General features: G+C 39.4%; 1 protein-coding gene across 7 annotated transcripts in view; it reads right to left on the reverse strand.

The window, feature by feature from the left end:
* Positions 1 to 20,622, reverse strand: part of lrp1bb (low density lipoprotein receptor-related protein 1Bb) — a 230,466-nt gene that overhangs the window by 66,987 nt on the left and 142,857 nt on the right. For all 7 annotated transcript variants that reach the window (XM_058616557.1, XM_058616592.1, XM_058616582.1 and 4 more), the window contains 12 exons: positions 14,842 to 14,973; positions 14,435 to 14,662; positions 14,106 to 14,280; positions 13,135 to 13,229; positions 10,016 to 10,165; positions 4,507 to 4,647; positions 4,243 to 4,368; positions 3,989 to 4,120; positions 1,107 to 1,241; positions 880 to 1,009; positions 410 to 536; positions 128 to 279 (listed from right to left, as the gene is read on the reverse strand). In XM_058616557.1, coding sequence (XP_058472540.1) covers positions 128 to 279; positions 410 to 536; positions 880 to 1,009; positions 1,107 to 1,241; positions 3,989 to 4,120; positions 4,243 to 4,368; positions 4,507 to 4,647; positions 10,016 to 10,165; positions 13,135 to 13,229; positions 14,106 to 14,280; positions 14,435 to 14,662; positions 14,842 to 14,973 — 1,723 coding nt within the window. The remainder of the gene's footprint in view (positions 1 to 127; positions 280 to 409; positions 537 to 879; positions 1,010 to 1,106; positions 1,242 to 3,988; positions 4,121 to 4,242; positions 4,369 to 4,506; positions 4,648 to 10,015; positions 10,166 to 13,134; positions 13,230 to 14,105; positions 14,281 to 14,434; positions 14,663 to 14,841; positions 14,974 to 20,622) is intronic.

The following is a 20,622-nucleotide window of genomic DNA, read 5'->3' on the forward strand; positions in this document are numbered from 1 at the left end:
AACTGCTGTTCTTAATATTTTCACATTAGACCTGTAAAGGGGAGGGGGGGGGGATTAAAGTCAGGTTAGTACTGCAGGCCAATATGTGTGTGTGTGTGTGTGTGTATTTAAGAATATAATAAATTACCTGTCAGACCAGTAGATGTAAGGCCCAAACACAGCCACCGAGAACAGGTCCACGTTGGCCACAGACAGTACAATCTCTCGGCCCTCACCTGTCTCAAGGTTGATCCTCTCGATTTTATCCGTGCGGGCGTCGCACCAGTATAATGTATTTTCCTGGAGGGCGATTTTAAAATTCATATCATACACCGAGTCGGTTAAGCATGGTCATATTTAGGCCACAGAGTAAGATAAAGTAGAAAGCGCAGCGCGTGAAGGTGGATGACAAGTGTTTGAGCAAATGCACCTCATAGTCTATGGAAATTCCATTGGGCCACATGATGCCCGAGTTGACCAAGGTCACCTGGTCCGAACCGTCTAGACGGGAGCGGCCGATGCAGGGGTTCTGGCCCCACTCAGTCCAGAAGAGATACCTGGAGAGCACAGTGACACAAACAAAAAAAATATAAAGTGTACTGCAATGAACTTTTTTTGCAAAGCACCTTCAACTTGCTTAAGGGTGTGTCTGCTATATGTATTCAAACATGCGCAAGGAAGGAAGGAAGGAAGGAAGGAAGGAGGGAGGGTGACACAAAGAACAAATATTGTTTGGATTATTATTATAATTCTGTGGAGGTGTGAGGTTGCGCAAAACAAATGCTTCAAACATTCACTTTGTCAACAAGGAAAGCTTTTTGAAACCAAACTTACTAGGGAGTGTTCTTAACAGTGCACTATTGTGGAGCAAACAAAATGACAAATTAAGGCATTTCCTACCCTTTCTGTGGATGTACAGCAATGGCCCGGGGCTGATCTAATCCTTCAGATATAACCACTGAGCGATATGCACCGTTCAGACGGGAGATTTCAATTAAGTTGACACCGTGGTCTGTCCAATATAGATTTCCTGTGTGGAAAGATAAAAGAAGTGAGGTGCAGAAATGAAGCAGGGGTTGACCATTAGGAGCACACGGTGCGCATCCACAGTCAATAGCGACACTAACCAGCTATCCAGTCAACGGCGATGCCTTCCACGCGGCTAATGCCAGTCGTAATGATATCCTCCCTCCAGGTCTGATCACGCTTGGCACGGGATATTCTGTTCAGGCCCATGTCGGTCCAGTACACCGTGTCATTTCCTGTGCGCAAAACAGATAATAACAAGAGGAAACATGTTGATAAATGTGGCTTCCACAAACAAAGCAGCTCACGAAAACCACATTTCGCAGCAGCTTGTCCCGTTTCACTGAATAATGTGTGGGACTATAAAGTATGATGGGAGAAAAAAAAAAAAAACCCACACAGTGGCACCACCGATATTTGTTGACAGTGTGTAAACAGGAAAGGCTGCTGTTCGCCAAATTTTACAGAGCAGTATATTTCTCCATGCAAACATGGTGTTGGTAAAACTGTTATGACCCTTCTCTGATTTTACAGCGCTATTACTTAGGCATTGGGAATCGTTTGCAATTCGTTTGTGGCGCAGTCTTCAAGTGCATCTCTGTGTATGCTTGTCAATTTGGCTCAGGTTGTTAGGAGTTTAGGAGGCGTTATACGTTCATTTGTACTTTCTTGTTCCTGCCGCCTTCACACACTTAACACGTAGCTCACATATGACAGAATACGACTGCAGGGCTTTCATCTGTTCTGCTCTGGCAGCCCAGCTCCTGTAATGACATGTAAATTATGCTGCTTCTTTTCGGAGGGGGCTTAGTAAAGCATTTGCATGCTCACCTGCACAAAGTAACAAAGGAGAGAATGATCTGTAGTCTTGCTCTACATGTTGGCAATGGCAAGTATTTTTTTTTGCATGGACAAAACAAAAACAAAAAAAGATTGCTGTTGACCTTTGACATTACTCTGATACTCTTTTCCTCTGGAACTCTGGTGATATAACAGAAGTACAGTATGTAAAGTATTTGACGTATTGACTAATTCCGACTAGATGCCAGGAGATGATGAAGTGTGCCCAGTCAATGATTTATGATTAATTTTAAGGAGCAGTAATGACTTGGGATGCTATTTGGCAGTTAGAAAATATCATGTTTACGGGATTCATCCCCCCATAAATATCTGCACAAAAATGTCTGTCTAGTAAAAACGTGAGCGATTTCACAGGAGAAGCAAAGAGTCTTACCTGCTCGTGGAATGGACACAATACCACAATGTTATCTCTCGGTGACCCAAAGACACCCCCCAGACTTCACTGTAAACAGTGCTTTGTTTTCTTCCTCTTTCGTCTGTGGAGCTTCTATGATGTGAAGTGAAGTGGAAGCTTCTGTATACATTTACATTCCCCTCCCTCAAATCTACATCGGAGTCTGTGTTTTTGTTCCGTTTTTTCCCTTTGTTGCAAATCCTTGATAGCGGAATGCATTTCGCTTCAGATGTGCACATGCAATTTCCTTTACACAGGACTTGTTATCATGCATCAGTTGCAACCTATACTCTGAATGCACTGTATATAGAATGCCGCAAGCCTATAGTATATTCATAGCATTTGTCGTATTACAAATCTATCATCTTTATCATAAGCAGAGACGTAACAAACGACGGCGCGCGCCGCATATGCTTCATGCTGTGCAATGCATGATACGGAACCTTCATTTGATAGAATATCTAAGGAATTGCTTTATATTAGGATTTTATTCACGCTGAGGTTCCCCTATAATGTGAACTTATTACTCTTCCATGTACACATGGTAATCCACAAACTCACAGACCATTATTCAAAAGGCTAGAACCCAGTAAAACTAGATCATTATCCATCCCCTTCATTGCTTTAAAAAGAAAGAAAGAATGAAAAGATTGTGCTGTAGTTACCTCTAACATTGGAAGGGCTGCAGTGAAAAATAAGAATCACTCCTCAAGGCTTTTTTTTTTTTTTTTAACGCTGAAAATAGAACTGGATGGTTTCAAATCTTGAGGTGTGGCTAAAACATTTCAAAGTTTCAGTCTTGATTCTGTTCATTTAGGTGTGACTAAAAAAAGATGGCAATTTTCCGTCCACTTGACATTTCAAAGCCCACCAAAGAGCACCTTGCCTTGAAGGGGTTCCACGTCCCAGGTACTTCAGGGGGGCATGTGAAAACCACCATAGCCTTCCCAACCACAATATCATTCTCTCCTTTATTAAGATTATTATTATTATTGTTTGGTATTTCATATTGGATATCCAAAGTGCAGTGTTAAACGAAATCGTATAACAAAATATGAAATCAGAATGATACATTTCCTCTCCCATTAAAAGGTCTTTCTAATTTCGCACAAGGAGCTCATTTCCAGATAGACGCATGGCCTTTTAGACTAAATGTCCTGTGAAAGTGTGTGAAATTAAAGTCTTTCCTGTGAGTTGACATTTGAAATGTGACATTTTAAAGAAAACAGGGGCTGTACAATAAATAAAATAAGGCATTATTCCATGAGGGGAATTCATGCTGCAGCCTTTCTGCATGGACTTTGCATGATCTTCCCCTGTGCATGTGTGGGTTTTCTCCGGGTTCTCTTGTTTCCTCCCACAGTCCAAAAACATGCAGATTTGGGGATTAGGCAAATTGAACACTCTAAATTGACCGTAGGTGTGAGTGTGAAAGTGGATGCTTGTTTGTCTCCATGTGGCCCCAATGTCGGCTGAGATTGGCACCAGCGCCCCCTGCGACCCTCATGTGGAGGATAAAGCGGTAAAAGATGAGTGAGAGTGAGAATAGTTCATCAAGTTGATGATCTTGCTTTGTTTTAAACCACACAAAATACACATTACAAAATAACTTGCAACATGTTGTCTATAGATTTAACTACAGACACTTCATTTCCAGATGTTTCAGCATCTGTCTTCAACCCAGAATCAACCGATTCATCGGTTTAATCTCGCCGCGTGGTTTCATACCTGCGTGAAAGTCCACTCCCACAGCAAACAGTGTTCCCGTGATGGGCATGAGGGCTTCACTGTTGTCATTTGGGTCAAGAGCGATTCCCCGGATTCCCTCATGGATGGAATACATCAGAAACGAGTCAACACCTAGAGAGTGAGACATGACTTACTGTACTGCGTGAAAGCATGATGAGCTGCAAAATCCCACTTGAACCACGTGTCAAAAATAAATCAGACAAAGATGTGTTGAGTATTTTGTAAAAACGAACCTTCGCACGACATGCGGTCGCTGCGCAGGTTGTAGCCAACAGTGCAGGCGCAGCTACGGGTGTTTTCAGAGGTCGGGAAACACAGCTGTGAACATCCTCCGTTGTTTATCTGGCACGGGTTTCGTCCTGAGTATTATGCACAGGCAGCAAAGCGTAAACCATGTGAATGAGGAGGTATACCTAAAGACGCGCTCTATAGAGCGCGTCTTTATTTGTCTTTACGTGTGTGTTTGTGTGTGTGTGTGTGTGTGTGTGCGCGCTTACCCTTCTGACCCTCTCTGTCATACACTTTCATATGAACCACCCCATTCGTCTTGTTTCTCAGAATCACATGGTTCCGTCCATCTCTCTTGTTCGCCGTTCCCAGCTGTGCCGATTCCTCGTCTGCCCACCACAGTTTTCCACCTGTAACCATGAGGACATTTTGTTTTTCAAAATCTGGACACACAAGCAGATTTGGCAGACATTTTGAATTCACACTGCAAAAGCAGTATTTCATCCTCCTCGGTGTGAAACGCACGCAACAAGCCGTCATCACCAGTTTCCAAGTGCTGATTCTCGCATTCCTTAACTGTAAAAACCCCTAAATAAATGAAGCATGCTCTGAGCTTGATTTGATCTGCTGCTAATGTATGCAGCTTGTGGTTATGAAAATTACTTTGGTTGACACCAACAAAGGCTTCAACAGTTTGCGAGTAGTCAGATGTCAGTGATTTTCAATGCTATATCTTCAAATACAGAAAAGAAGCAGATTTATGCATAGATTTACACATTTGTAGGCCACTGTAAATTAATTAAAGCAACACTGACAAATGGATTCTTTTTCTTTTTTTTACTTGCATAAAAACAAATCATATTACAAGAAAAAAAAGCCTTGCAGCATCTTCTGATGTTACTATATTACTTACTACTTTGTTACTTTTTTGTTTCTTTATCCCTCGTTTTTGGAGAAACACACATCCCCTACACGCCCCCTAACCCTGGAAGTCCAAGGTACCACCACCACCATACACTGTACTGCTCTGTTTTTCAAAGGAAATCACTGAAGGACAATCCAGGCACTTAGCAACATACTCAGCAGGCATGACATGAACTCTCAATTTTAAAATCCCCACTGAAGTGCAAAATCTGGTTGCTCTGACACTGTGGGTGGGATCCAGGTGGACATGATTTGACTTCTTTTTACTTATGCATATATCGCAAAAATGTGGCTCGCTAAAAATAACACGGTGGAAAGTCAAAGTCCCTCACTTTGACTGGGGGGGGGGATAGGGGTCATCTTCAGTCTAAATAAATAAATGCATTCATAAATAGAAATAATGGCATTCTAAATCACATTTCGCAAAGATAAAATAAAATTAAAAACACACACACACACACACATGTACAATCCATTCCCACCTGCATTAACAGCTTCAGGCTCAGTGGAATGCACAGCTCATTTCCACAAATCAGACAAATTCCCATGAGTGAGAATGACAGTCTACACGCAGTTTACAAAACATTTGACCCTAGAGGGCATGATAGCCAAGATTAGCTGTGCACCCTGTGTTAATTTGATGCCGTGGGGAGCAGTAGCTAGCTGTGATTGCTGGGTTGTGGCACATCATATTCAATTTCCATCTCTACGCTGTGAGGTTTGATTCCAGGCAAGTCAAGCCTGATGGATCGCTCACACTTCCTCAATATAAGCCCTCACCTTTCCTTCGAACCAATCAAATTATCACAGGGCCCGAGGCCCTGAGTGGATCGACCTTGTGTCAGTAACAGTGCCTTCATTATACCTTTTTTTTTTTTCACAGACGGCGTGGGCAATCATTACAGCATGCATACAAAATGAAAAAGCCAACAGAAAACACAATCATCTCAGTAAGGCTAAACAAAATCAGTTTGGGGAAATGCATTCAACCCCACCACTATACTGAGAATGGTCATAGCAAAACCTATTCTTTTTGGTGATCTTATGTCTCCTCTTACCTCCTGCAGCAAGGGAGCAACACAACCTGATAGAAGCCAACCTTTCTTTATTTATAACTGCTGCTGCATCAGAGTAACCTTAACCACTTCAAATGAGACCAACTGATCAATAAAGCTTTCACAGACCAGAGGAAAGAGTGGAACCATTGTTTGATTAATCCTCATTAATGTTGATTGGTTAAATCCCCCCACAGTGAACCCAAATGCCTGCGATGCAAAGCTAACTTGATGAAACCTACAACATTTGCTGCCTGTGTGCATGGCGATCTACTCCATCTGCAAATTCATACTGTATTTCAGGGGTGTCAAACTCAAATGAGCCAATGAGCATCTAGTCTGGTCAAGCGGGGGCCGACATAGAGGGAAAAAAAGTGGAAAAAAACAACTATTTTGTAGCCGGTGGGCAATATAAGATATTCATTATGATATTAGACAGAGTTGCAAAGTAAAAGTGCTTGTTTTGATATAAAATGATTCACAATAAAAACACATTTATGATGCACAAAAACAGCTAAAATTTAGCAAATAATGACAAGGATAATTGTGATTAAAACAGCTTAAATATATGTAATTTCATGTTGAGTGTAATACATTTAGTAAAGCAATGATTACAACCAAATGTCTTATTACGATTATAAAAAATATTGCCGGCAAATACATTTAATCTTATATTTTGTCTCTATACCATCACCTCGCACAGTGGTTGGCGGGCCTTATGTAATTGATTGACACATGTGCTGTATTTTAAATACAAGTAATATCTCCCCTCATTCAAAGTTTTCAGAACGAATGAGGGAATGAACGAACAGAGACTCTCTATATACGGAAAAAAAAAACAGCTGTAAAAAAAGAGTGAATCATGAGCAAAAGCACTTAATTGCATCTTTCACCATGGCTACAAAAACATCTGCGGAAGGGACATCACTCAGTAATGGAATCACAAATAGCCTTTCTACTTGCCATGAAGCTCGCAAGTGGAAAATGAGCTGTCATGTTGTCTTTTCCCTTGCCTCATTTTCAACTGACCCTATACATTTTAAGCATCTTTGTGTGAGAGACTGTCAGACGGCCGACAACAAATTAACATGACACCAACTGCGGGGAGAGGCCATTAAAATGGACTCTGAGCTCAGCAGCAATGTTAAGGGTAATGAGAGAGTTGTTAAATTGGTACAAAAATGTTAAAAGGTATACATAATGTGTACTGTGTATGCAAAGCAATGGACAGTGCACAGGAGAGGTGAGCGCAGGCAGGGTGGAGACGAGTGTCTGGGGTGATGGAGAAGGTGTGAAAGATGGTAGTGAGACCTGCTATGATGTATGGCTTGGAGACAGTGGCACTGTCAAAAAAGACTCTGGAGACTCGAGGGACAGCTCATGTTGAATGGTTTGGAAATAAAGTGTGACAGGTATGGTTGCGATGGTTTGGTCATGTGCACATGGAGGGAGGGAGGGATGGACGGTGATGGCGATGATATTGGAAAAGAGTGTTGAAGAAGGAGCTGCTGGGCAAGGAGGAAAAGAGGAAGACCACCGAGAAGGTTCACGGAGGTTGTGAAGGTATGACATTAGATTTGTGTCAACACTTTTCACAACTCAAACAACACTTTTCAAGAAGCAAAAAAAATATCGATTTAATCATTCAAAAATATTGTATTTAATTGTTTGAAAATACACTTGTTTGTTTTGGAGTGACAGCTCAATGGACCGGAGGTCACCATGGGCTTGGAGTCGCTGTCCGTCTGGAACTCAATCCCCGTCGATATCTGACAAAATAATTGTGAGTATCTAATGTTTCGAATCTGACAAACATAAGTTATTTGCAATTTTTTTGTCAGATTGATTGGTTGATGGGGAAAACTTGATCCATTGAGCTGTCACTCCAAAACTCAGTAGGCAGCTTCCTAAGGCCCGTCCGAAAACAAAAAAAACATGGCACAAAGAACAAATCACGGCGCACAAAGAACAAGTGTATTTTCAAACAATAAAATGCAATATTTTTGAATGATTCAATCGAAATTTTTTTGCTTCATAAAAAGTGTTGTTTGAAAATATTGACACAAATCTAATTCCATATGAAGGAGGACATGAGGACAGTTGGCGTAACAGAAGGGGACACAAGGGAGAGGACAAGGTGGAGGCAGATGATCCGCTGTGGCAAACGGGGGATGTAAAACTTTAATGTCTAAATAACAAAACAAAACTTAACATCACTAACATCCCATGTTTACTTTGTTTGTTCCATTAACATCCATACACTGTGTGAGAGTGAAGCTAATCACCGTTTAAAAGGTTATATTTCATTAGACAAGGTAGTAAACACATTTTCATGGTTGCAGGAGCTCAACTTTGAATCCACTAGATTGCCATCATCTATATATAGGCAGCCGCTCTTTCTCCCCCGTCTTTGGAACTCCATCCCCCCCCGACATCAGGAACTTTGACTCATTTTCCACTTTCAAATCCCATCTGAAAACCCACCTTTTAAACTCTCAGTGTTCACCCTCTGCATTTCTGAGTATTATGAAAGGCACCATTATTATTATTAATGTTAAATAACTGCAATATTTCTGCATTTATTATAGTGCACTAATAATACAGTACAGTACTGTTCATTCTGCCATTCAAAACAGTCTCCTAAACATAATAACATGTCACTAATTGTGATTGATGGAGACCAGAATGTCGCCATTTTGTTGGACACGCTCCTGTGCAAGAGTCGGGCCATTAGTACGTGTCACCTTGTGTTCTACTTTAAAAAAAAAAAAATTTAAAAATCATTCATTTAATAAACAGTTTGGCCACAAAAGCTATAAACATACGTGGGAAGCTGTGGCTCCGCGCAACGGAAAGTTAAACAAGTCAACAGCCAGAAAGTGGGTTTCTGACACTGTTGTGTTACACTGTGATGTTGTAATTCATGCATTAAGGCACAGAAAATGGAGGCCTGTCAGGATTAATAACAAATTACAGACAAGTATTGCCATAACAACAGTTGCTGGTTTTATTTTATTTTTTTCCCCTCAAAAATGTAAAAATAATACTTTGGTCCACACATGCACGCACACGCACGCACACACACACGACTGACAACTCTATTTTCAGTGTGTCTGCTTCCTTCAAATTACCACATTTGGCAAGCAAAACACAGAAGGCAAGCTTGGAAGCGTCCCAGTTGTCAAGCTCGTACAAGTGATATGATTTAAAATTCAAATATCCGTCTGTTTTACTAAATAAATAAATAAAATTAAAACGGCACAAAAATATTAATTTGTGTGTGTGTGTTGGTGTTTTATGCCAATATGACGTCTTATGAGTATTATGATTTTGTGCACATTCACATTACTAAACGTAAACACCTTCTGGGTGTTTTTTTTTGTTTGTCACAACTATTTTTTGGTTACATAAATGAATACGAACCAATGTAGAAAATGACTCTATGTGGACACGCTGTCCTTCTGGCAGTTATTATGTACGTAAAAACACTTCTTTTTGGACCGGTGAATGGAGAGAGACACTGGATTCAGCGCTGATACAAAGAATCAACACGTGATGAACACCTCTCTGCCTTTTCATTACTGAAAGGAATAAGAAAATCAATCGTCAATCACTGCTGTGCAGTGTTTTAATTATCTAATACCCCTGCCACTTCACACAATGTGAAGTACAACTCTTCCCAGGACCACGATAATGGCCCCATTCTACAGCCACTTAACTGGTTAAACAAGTAATCCCTCCACACTCTTGGACTAATCCCCAACAGCAATCTAATGCACTTGTGACGAGCTCCACTCACCCATCACTGCCAGAGCTGTGCCTTTGGCTAACTCCCTCTTTAGAGTCTCCAACACTTCCAGCCCATTGCCATCAAGATTGCACCTGTTGATAGTGCCATTGGCCGAGCTGATCCAGTACAGCTTGTTGGCTGTGTAGTCCAGTGAGAGACCTGAGAGAAACGGACAAGGGACGAGCAGAAAACCGCATTAGTTCTTGTCATGCCAACATTCATTAGGATACAGAGCTGAGCTTCAAACTAGGGACCTTGGCATGTAGAAAAATGCCAATTAAGAAGTGAATAGATGACTCAAAACATATAAAAGTAAATCAAAAGTGGCCAGGAGATGTTAACTTGTGGCTCTACATTCAAATTATAGCATATAACTTTTTAATATGAACACATCTCGGTTACATTCAACCCACTCTCAATCAAGTTTAACAATATTGATTAATCCAATTAAAAAAGAAAACCTTCAACTAGCTCTTTATTATTCCACCCTGTGTTGTGTTGTTGTTCATTTGTATTTTTGAGTTTATTTTAAAGTTAAAACAGCGTATTAACCTCATGACTCTAGCCCTTTCCTATTTTATTCCACCGTGTTGTATTTTTGTGTTTTATTTGCATCTTTTGTTTTATCTCAAAGTTAAAATAGGGTTGTTTTTTTACTTCAGACTTTTCCCTTTTCATTCCACCCTGTGTTTGTGTTTTATTGTTGTATTTGCTTTTTAGATTTAATTTTCCTTTTATTGTGAAGTTTATTTCCATGAAAAGGTGCTATAGAAATAAAGTTTATTTTTTTTATTATTAAAACAAAAAAAAACCTATGACACTTTTCAAAGTTTATTACACAGCTCAAAAAGAGAAAAAGAAATCCATCCTCAGCAGTTGTGCTCACCCGCCCCAGCGCTGCACACACACAAACACACAGGTCTGATAGTATTGCTTGACAGACCCTGTTTTCAGATGAAGGAAGCAAAAAAAACCCTGTGCAATGCAGCTTTAAAAGTATGTGAGTTATTGTAACATTTGATATGTGGATACTGCATTTCTCTCTGTTTAGTGAGCTCTCACAGAAATGTCTCTGTGTGTGTCTTTTGGTTCATGTTTGCGGCTGAGCTCTTTATACAACACCAGTTGGCATGAAAAACGAACAGGAATGAGACTGAAATCTTTTCGATCAATTTCCTGGCTGACAACATGCCTCCGTGTGTTAGATTCATGTCTGGCAGATTCCCAGTCATATTGGGTCATTAATTCACTCTTGTCCCCAGGTCTACCTCGTACTCATAAATGAAGCCGGGGATATTCACCGCTCTCTGTGTGAACCGCTGACAGGCCCACGTGAATGAAGAAATACCGTGAAGTCATTGTTGGTGTTTTGTGTGACAAAGGGTCTGACCTTCATCTGTGCGCCGGCAAACATAAGTGATGAGGACCAGCTGATTTTTTTTTTGTTTTTGCTAAATTAGGCTTCAATTGCCCACTCAAGCGTACTTCATGGGAAGAGAGTTAGCTCTAAAAAGGGAAGCTGGTAGAATAACTGAAATATTAGTGTTAAAACCAGACAGCACTGAATAACCAAGGGTGCTCACTACAGGAATTGGTGATTTTATTAGGTTTTGGGGGAATTAACACTCCCAAAATTCAGCAAAACTGTCAACGACATCCACAAGCAGTACTCACTTCCTTTACAGTGATACATACATACTTTTTTTTGACAATAATTACCCAATTTACACTTCGGTCACTTCATAAATTTACGCTGTGAGACATAAGAATCCTGTCTTTGCTTTTAAAACCATAATTAGAAAAACACTGCAGCAGTTCGTCTTGAGGAAGTCCTGTTTCTTTGGTTGTCAAAGACATGAACGGTTGAAACAATGATACAACAGTCTGTGAAAAAGGCATCATAGTTGGAGTCAGACGAGCAGTTAGAGCACTGCTGTGGAGGTGTGTGTTTTTTTGTTTTTTTAAAAAAAGGTGACAGTTTCAACAATGTGCAATAGATGAACCAGAACACAAGCCCTCATCATGCAGTGGTGAAGGCAGCCTGTGGCAGCTGATGTGGGAGACGGTGGACTGGAGTAATGTGCAGTTCACATTAAAGCTGTTGACATTACACAGAAATTGTAGGCTACACATTCACCATTTATGACACTGTGCAATGATCCTTTTATTCTATACTTGCACAGTGACATGTTGAGGAGTGCATGTAATATTAAACCAGGTTCATCCTCTCATAGCTGCCATGTTCTCTCCCGAACAGAGGGATACACCTCATTTAAATCATATATCAAACCATGAAATTAACCTCCATGGATGCACATACGTGTAAAATGGAAAATTAGATTTGGATGTAAAGGGTTTTTTGAGACTCAAATGGTGAAGCCTCTATGAGAACACAAAAGAACCTGTCAAGATTTGAAAGAAATTCAGCAACAAGAGACTTGCCAAGACTTGACCAGTCTTTACCTGACACTTTGACACGTTTAAAAAAATGTCTTTGACGTTGCCTGCAGAGCAAACATCACCACCGAGGAGGCGGTTGACGATGTGGATACAGAGGAATTGTCAGGAAACAAGCACCGCGTCTGATTCCTTCTGTAAACAACGGTGTATAAGTACATGTGCGGTAATTAATTGATTATGAACTGATTATGGCATAAGTGAGTTGATTACAACTTTCATCTCAGCACCTTTACTGGGGCTATCCTCATCTTATTACAGTTTAAAAAGGGGAATTACTTCAAATGAATTTGGAATGAAGTGAACACAGATGCAAAGTGTTGCATCCAGTGGCACAGCTGTTGAAGCTAGAAAATTTAATTGAATTAAATTACCATAAATTGAATCCATAACCAAACAAAAATGACAGATTCGCTCAGTTTTATGTGTGCGGTGGTCTACCACATATCCTTTTAGACAGCGGTAAATCAAGTGCCCTTGAGGTGTCGGAGAACCTGGGTTATTGCAAACCGTGTTACGTGTTTATGTCGGGTCATGACTCGCATGTAAACATACATAATTTAAGTATGAATAACGGCTCAGAAATGGAAAAGAAATGTTGTTTACAGTCTTGTTGGCTTGGTGACATGCAAGCTACGACTTGTTATATTGAACAGAGCTTTCATACTGACCTACAGGGTCCCTCTGATTCTGTTGGAGGACTTTGCTGTTACTCCCGTCCATGTTTGCCATGTTAATGGTGTTGCTGTCGGTCCAATAGATTTTCCTGTGTGGTGACATGTGAGGTGTTTCAATCAGGCCCATGATATAATCAGGTTTATAACAATCGCATAATGAATAATAACTGCAAACTAATTAGTTCTAATTAGCAGGGTTTGAATTTTTATTTATAAAGTCGTAATATTACGAGAATACATTTGTAACATTATGAGAATACAGTCGTAACATTATGAGAATAATGTCGTAACATTATGAGAATAATGTCGTAACATTACGAGAATAAAGTCGTAATCTTATGAGAATACAGTCGTAACATTATGAGAATAAAGTCGTAACATTACGAGAATAAAGTCGTAACATTATGAGAATAAAGTCGTAATTTTACAAGAATAAAGTTGTAATATTATGAGAATAAAGTCATAATTTTATGAGAATAAAGTCCTAACATTACAAAAATTCATTTGCAGTATTATGAGAAAAAAGTCGTAATATTACGAGAATAAAGTCACTATTAATCAAGCAAAGACAATCAGTTGCAACCTGCGACAAGGTGAGAAATGCAGCACAATTTATTTTTTAAATTAAACTAAACAATGATACAAAATCTTGTAATATTACGACTTTACTCTCGAAAGATTTCTTTTCTTTCTTTGTTGTTTGGCCCTAATACTCCGTCCATATAACAAAGACGTCATAAAATTTGTTTGTGGACAAAACAAGACATTTGAAAACACTAATTAATATTTTTCAACGTTGTCTGACATTTTACGGCCCACACGACTACTCAGTTAATTGAGAAAATAATCAACACATTCATCAGTTATTAAATGAATTAGTTAGTTGCAGCCCTACTGTAGTTTCTAACACTCTGCATTGGAAGTGAGGTACTTACAGAGTGAATGTGCTGCTCTAATCTACTTACCCTCTGGCAGGGTGCACGACAAGACACCCCGGCTTATCAATGCCATGGATGATGGAAGTCTTCAGGGAGCCATCAAAGCGAGCCACATTGATTTGTGACTCATCATTTTCAGAGCTGAGCCAGTATAAGTTCCTTGAAATCCAGTCTAAAGCCAGACCGCGGCAGTTCACTATATCTGTCAGGAAGAGCATGAAAGTCCAGTCAATTGAAAACTATAATGCAAATAAGCTCACGTATATTGGCTGTACCTCATATAAGCGAATCGAAGGTATGAATGGCAACATTCTTCACAAAGGATGCAAAGAAAGAGCACAAAAATAGAAACTCACCTGTGGAAATGATGGTCTCAAGCTGGGTGCCATTGATGAAGGCCCTTTTAATGGTCTGTGTTTTAATGTCAGCCCAGTATATCCTCTCCTCCTGGGCATCATAGTCCACCATGGAGACGTCATCGATGTCTGGCACCGTGAGGGCCGTCATGACATTCATGTAAGGGTCGTCGATGTCCACACCGCGGATTTCAGAGCGCCGCACGTACAGGAGGAACCTTTTCAGTGCTGCGGGGATGATCAATAAATCAGTCATTTGAAAAAGGCGCAAGTTCCCTGACAATTTCTCGTCAGACCCGAGAGACGGCGTGATCATTACTGTATCACACATATATGTATTACACATAAACATGTGTATCATTCACACGGAAGCTTAAGAAATATCATTAAAAAATAACAACACTCACCAAAGCAGGACTGTTTGTCGGTTGAAAGCTTCATGAGGTGTGGACAGGTGCAGGAAGCAGTGCGATTGTAATTGATGAGACACAGATGTGAGCACGGACCACGTCCATCATTCTCTTCACATGGGTTAGAGGCTGACGGGAAGAAAGGACAGAATCAAAAAAAAAAAGAGGAGAGGACAAGATAGAACACCCAGCATTAGAAGTTAAGATAGCAGGCAAAAAAGGGGTTGGGCATAGATGAGCATAGATTTTGAACAAACAGTGTTTTTGCGGCGCGATAAAACATAATTTGTTTTGTGTCATTGTTTGCACAACGTCGTTCGAAAACCAATATTACAACATGGATTAAACACATTAATAAAGATAATAGAATGTACATGTCCAGTAAATATACAGTGTCTACAGAAAATGGATGACAAAAGTTAAAGAGATTATTTAAAAGAAGAAAGAGAACAAATGAGTCTGAGGCAGGTCATTCATGAGATTAGATGCCCCAACAGCAAAAGATCTATTCAACGGCTTCGTGTCTCAAGATCAGACACAGGTTGGAAGGAAAACAGCAATGAGGAGCCTTAAAGCAATCAGGGTCTATCTTAGTAAGTGATTTGGTAGCCAGAGTAGCAATCCTAAAGCCCTGTTTAAGTTTAAAGCCGAGCAACTGCCTATTGATCTGACCTCAATTCAACCTTTTAAAAAAACGACAACAAAACTTTGCAGTAATGCAATCATGAGTACACAAAGACATGTCAAATTACTCTGGAGTCCTTTTTAATTATAAAAACAAAAACAATTCTGAAATGATAATTAAGGCTGAAGCAACAATCAAACGTTTAGTGGGGCAACATCTCGGGTGGAAGTACAAAGGGAAATTGATGTTTCTTACTAGTGCATCAATATCAGCTGCGTGAGCTGGATTTTGAAAGCACCCTCAATAGCGAACCCCTATCATTGGCAGCTTTGCTGATATGAGGAAGGAGATGATAAACAATTACGCGGAGTTGTGTGAGCGCACTCCACGATTCTATAGTTCGCCACTGTGGCAACTTTGCATTTACAGGCAAGTGTTACTTTGCAAATCAAAGACAATGCATTCTTGAAGTGGAAAGAGGAAATTGGCTGATAATAACTGTGAATACATTACTGCACTTGCTGGATACAAACTTCAAACTATTTCACAGAGTCTATGACACAAGGGGTTTAATGTGTTGGCAGCTTAGTCAGTTGGAGTTTGAACTTTATTTATAGTGCTTAACTCATTTATTAGACCACCAACCAAAGCCGCAGTTGCATTGGTAATGTTTCAGTAATGGTTGATACACCAGTATGGTCTTAAGAAGCTCTTAACCAAAAACCTAAAATATAATTATTATGATTGTTATCTGTGAATTTTCAAATGTACTGTTGGAGAAATAGCAAAGCACATAATTATTTATTGATTAAGACGTCACATTATAGTTATTTAATTTGTTTTAATGCTTGAATGTTATGCTTGATTAAATTCTGACTCAGTTTGTTATTCGCCAAATAAATAACAATAACATGTTTAGTTTCAAACAGGTTTTTGAAAGATTCTTTAGGTTAAGAGGCTTGGAACTTTGCGACGACTTATGGAATACCTGTTTATATTGTTTACTCTTCTCAGAAATCCATGACACCGCATTACTCTGTTCTCATAGGACAGCAGAATATCAAGGTTACGACCCTAAGCCGGTGACATTTTTCACGACATGCACAGCAAGGTTTTATTTCACAGCTATTAAACGTAATTGTAAAGTAGCAATACATTTCGTACGGCCTAGTTCAGAAAAAAAAACAAAAAAAAAACACTGCAGCAAAAGCAAAGAAAGTCACCCACAGTTCAGTTATTTTCCATTATCCCGAGATCGCATTTCATGCATCAAACACCACCATTCCTCTATCTCTTCTGAATGATTCATGTCAAACAAGCTCATTCAAAGTTCATTTCCGTGGCCCTTACAGTAACATATTGGAGAGGCATATTGCATCATAAATGTGGCTTACTTTAAAAAAAAAAAAATAATAATAATAAAAAAAATAATGCAAATCTGTCTCTGCGAGCTAGAAAACGGCACCCAGCTGACTCACTATGCTAATGGGGAGACATCACAACAGTGCTATATTCACCTGAATCATGCTCTTGAGGGATGACAGGCAGCAACAACAGAGCCAAGGTGTTTGCCTGCTCTCACCTGTCAGGTTCCTTTGCGAGAAATAGTGAAAATAAGGGCACTCTCTAAAAATAAGGAGAGGCGCTTATTCCATGCAAAGGTCCTCATTCAAAGACAAAAGCACTGTGGTGATTAGAGGCGCAAAGAGGCATCATTATCTGCCTCTGTATTCAGAGGGAAGACCAGAGGCTGGGATTGTTTATATTTCAAGTCACATTAAATCAGGGTGATTTTCTTTGTGGCTAATATGTATTCAGATGTACTGGGATATATGGTATATGTATATTTCCACATCATCACACAGGATTTGGACATTCTTTCCCTTTATTACTTTTTTTTATCAAATACAATTTTATGAACTGCAGTAGAAGGTCGGGTTGGGAGTGTTTGCAGTCGCTGTGTAACTGATTTTAAATGTTCTTGTCACGTGTGGTGAAGTAAATGACATAAAAGACCTATATGAACACGATAAAACATATTTAAACTAGACAATTTTGAGTTTTTGTCTCAAGGTGCAAAAACAGGCCAAAAACTGAAAACTATGTACAAACGTTTCTGATGATAAATTTTTTTGCCAAATATTGAAAGTTATTCTGGAAAAATGGGCAAAAGTACTTACATAAATAATGATGCAAATAATAGGATTGGGATGATTTGCTTTTGTCTCAATTTGATTGTATCACAATACTTGAGTGATACATTAATCTGCATTCAGATTCGTTGCGATTCTACAAAAGTGCGATTCGATAGTTTTGATAACTATGAGTCATGTTTCCAAAATTGACGCACATTGCACGTCAGAGTCAGTACGTCTGCCCTTTACCTCTAAACTGAATGAGACAGTGGTACAAAGCATTTTTTTTTTTGATTACCCTGTTAATATTCAATGTTCACTGATTTGTCGGGAAATAAAATAAAATGCTGGGCCAGATAAATAGAGTCTCTCAAAACAGGACACAGCACAACATGTGAGCCTTGAAATTGAAACTGAACAATGCATTTTCAAAACCCTGTATTGCAGATGACACTGATAAACAGAACGGCTAGAGTTGCCAATTTACTTCCTGAGGGTAAACTGCAACTGCAACCTTTAGTCAATGTTCATCATGCAAGTAGATATATCATGTTTCTGTATATACATATATATCATTATACGGGTAATGATATACATTTAATAAACCTAGGCACATATTTTTTTTTTATTGCAATATTTACTTACTTAGATGAAACAATGCATTTGAATGTAAGTACTACGAATATGTGAGTTATTAATGCCACAAAGTGACCCAATGCGATTGTGTTTATTTGTTTCAAATCCTAATAAATTTGGATTGATAACGTTGTTGACACAGACTGCAGCTATCCTCCAAATTGACTTTGTCGTACAGAACTGTGCAACAGTTGCAATTGCTGTTGAAATAGTAGGACAACCAGAAGCTTTACCATCCATCCGTCCATCCATCTTCTACCACCCTGGACAGTTCACACATAGACAAACTACCACCCACAGTCATAATCCCACCTATGGTCAATTTACATTGTCCAATTTACAGGGAGAACATGCAAACTCCATGCAGAAAGGTGAGGTTTTACCAGTAATATAAATTAGGGTTCTACTCCAGCTTCAAGAGAACCAGGGACATGCTATTGTGTAAGAGTAGATCACGCTAAATACTTGACACGTTATCCTGTAGAGGCTGCGTACATGTCAAAAAACGTCCCGTATTATCTGGATGTGTTCCAAAAAAGTGAAATAATTGTGCTGTACGGTCGTAAAAGCATTGCTTATACAACATTATCTAAAGGTGGCATAAAACGTTTGCACAGTACTGTGTATGTCAAGTAAAAACATTGAAGCTCCACTCATTTTTCGGCATCATTGACTTTAGGGAACAGGATAACTAAAAAGAGGAGGGGAAGACAGACTGAGTGACTGCAGCTTACACACAGTGCTCCAGTCATAAACAAATTACTTGTTGTACAAAAACTGTAACTATAGTAACAGGCCAATCAGGCCCAGTCTTATGTTAAAAACGCTGCCCTGACTTTCAAATGACACCCAAACCACTTAAGGGCTGTTTATGCCTCCAGTGGAGCTTAACTGTGGCACCTGCTGAATAGCTGCCTGAGACGAGCTGCATATTGCTGCTCAGTGCAGTCGTCTCCATCACATCCCTCCCTTTCTGTTGCTTTCTCTTTCTCCGGTCCACATGATCAGGGTCTAGTGAAGTAACACATCTCCGAGACCACGGTTGTGGCATGAGTGGATAACAGCCAGCCAACCTTCCTATGTTGAGCCCTTTTAAATCGGATTAGGAACGCTTACTGTCTTCTTTGGAAAAAGCAGTCGCATTTGCTCACACTTATCTCGGTGAACAGTCAGGAGAATGCAGATACAGGAATGAAACAAGTGAATTATCTTGTGACACAGTGAAGAAGCAGTGAATTACCACCATGATAATGTGCATTTAAGGATAGTGAAACTTGGCAATGGAGGAAAGGGCAGCTGTAGAAGAGACTGATCAGTCAGTTGGTCTTGGCACACTTGGCCAAAAACGATCCATAACCGAGTGTTTTGCTTTGGCAGGTCTGCTTTAAAATTCAATCAAAATTCTATTCCTACAAACAACCCTTTATTAACAGAAAGAGAAAAAAAAATGTGATAAAGTGAATGAAAACAGATTTCATGCTTTTAATTTCAAACTTGGCACTATATCTTACAAGCTGATTTGCATACCAAATAAAAAAAAAAACTGGCTTATATATCTAGGCCTTTTATCAGACGGCATAACAGCAGTGGTGTCATTTTTATGGTCAGAATCTTGGATTTCTTGGCTTTCACACAATTGATTACTTATTCAACTGTCACAGTTACAGATTCAGAGGCACTTGCCGAGGAGAAATCACTGGGAATATTAATGACGTTTCAGACTTATTTAATGTATTTCCTGTCATCACAGCACTCCATTCACATTACTAATTGAACTGAATTATGTGATGTGCCGCACTTGTTCACTGGCAGATGTCATTCTTGTTCTGCGACTCTCTCCATCCTCGCATACGAACATTTGCACAAAGGTGAAACATAAAACAATATGAGCCAACTACTATAATTTGAATAATAACAAACAAATCCAGAGGTAGCACTTACTTAAACTAGCTAATTGTATGTCTGTGTACCTTTTTCCTTTAGACACACGCTCATTGATTGCCAGGTCAAATGAAGGCAGAGGCAGGAGCGATAAGAGAGAGATAATATTGTGCCATTTTTAATGTTTTTTTATCAGAATTTCCATATTATAATGTGGGTTTGAGCTGTTGTGAAATCTTGACATCTTACAGTCACTGTACCTACCATAACATAGTGATTGTTCTTGACCCTTTTTAATAGCTCTTTTTGCTCTGACCTGTTTTTAATGGTAATTATTTAACAATTTTACGGGGTAAAAAAAGATAATAAAGATATTATATTAGAAGTAACACACATTTGTGAAAATAATACTGTGTAGACACTTGTTCCACCCAACAAGTGAGATGTCCCTGCTATATCAGTGTCTCATCTGTGTCTGTGAAGCCAGAAAAACAGTTCTCA

This window comes from Solea solea, chromosome 2 (assembly GCF_958295425.1).
Source record: "Solea solea chromosome 2, fSolSol10.1, whole genome shotgun sequence".
In the NCBI taxonomy this organism is placed as follows: Eukaryota; Metazoa; Chordata; class Actinopteri; order Pleuronectiformes; family Soleidae; genus Solea; species Solea solea.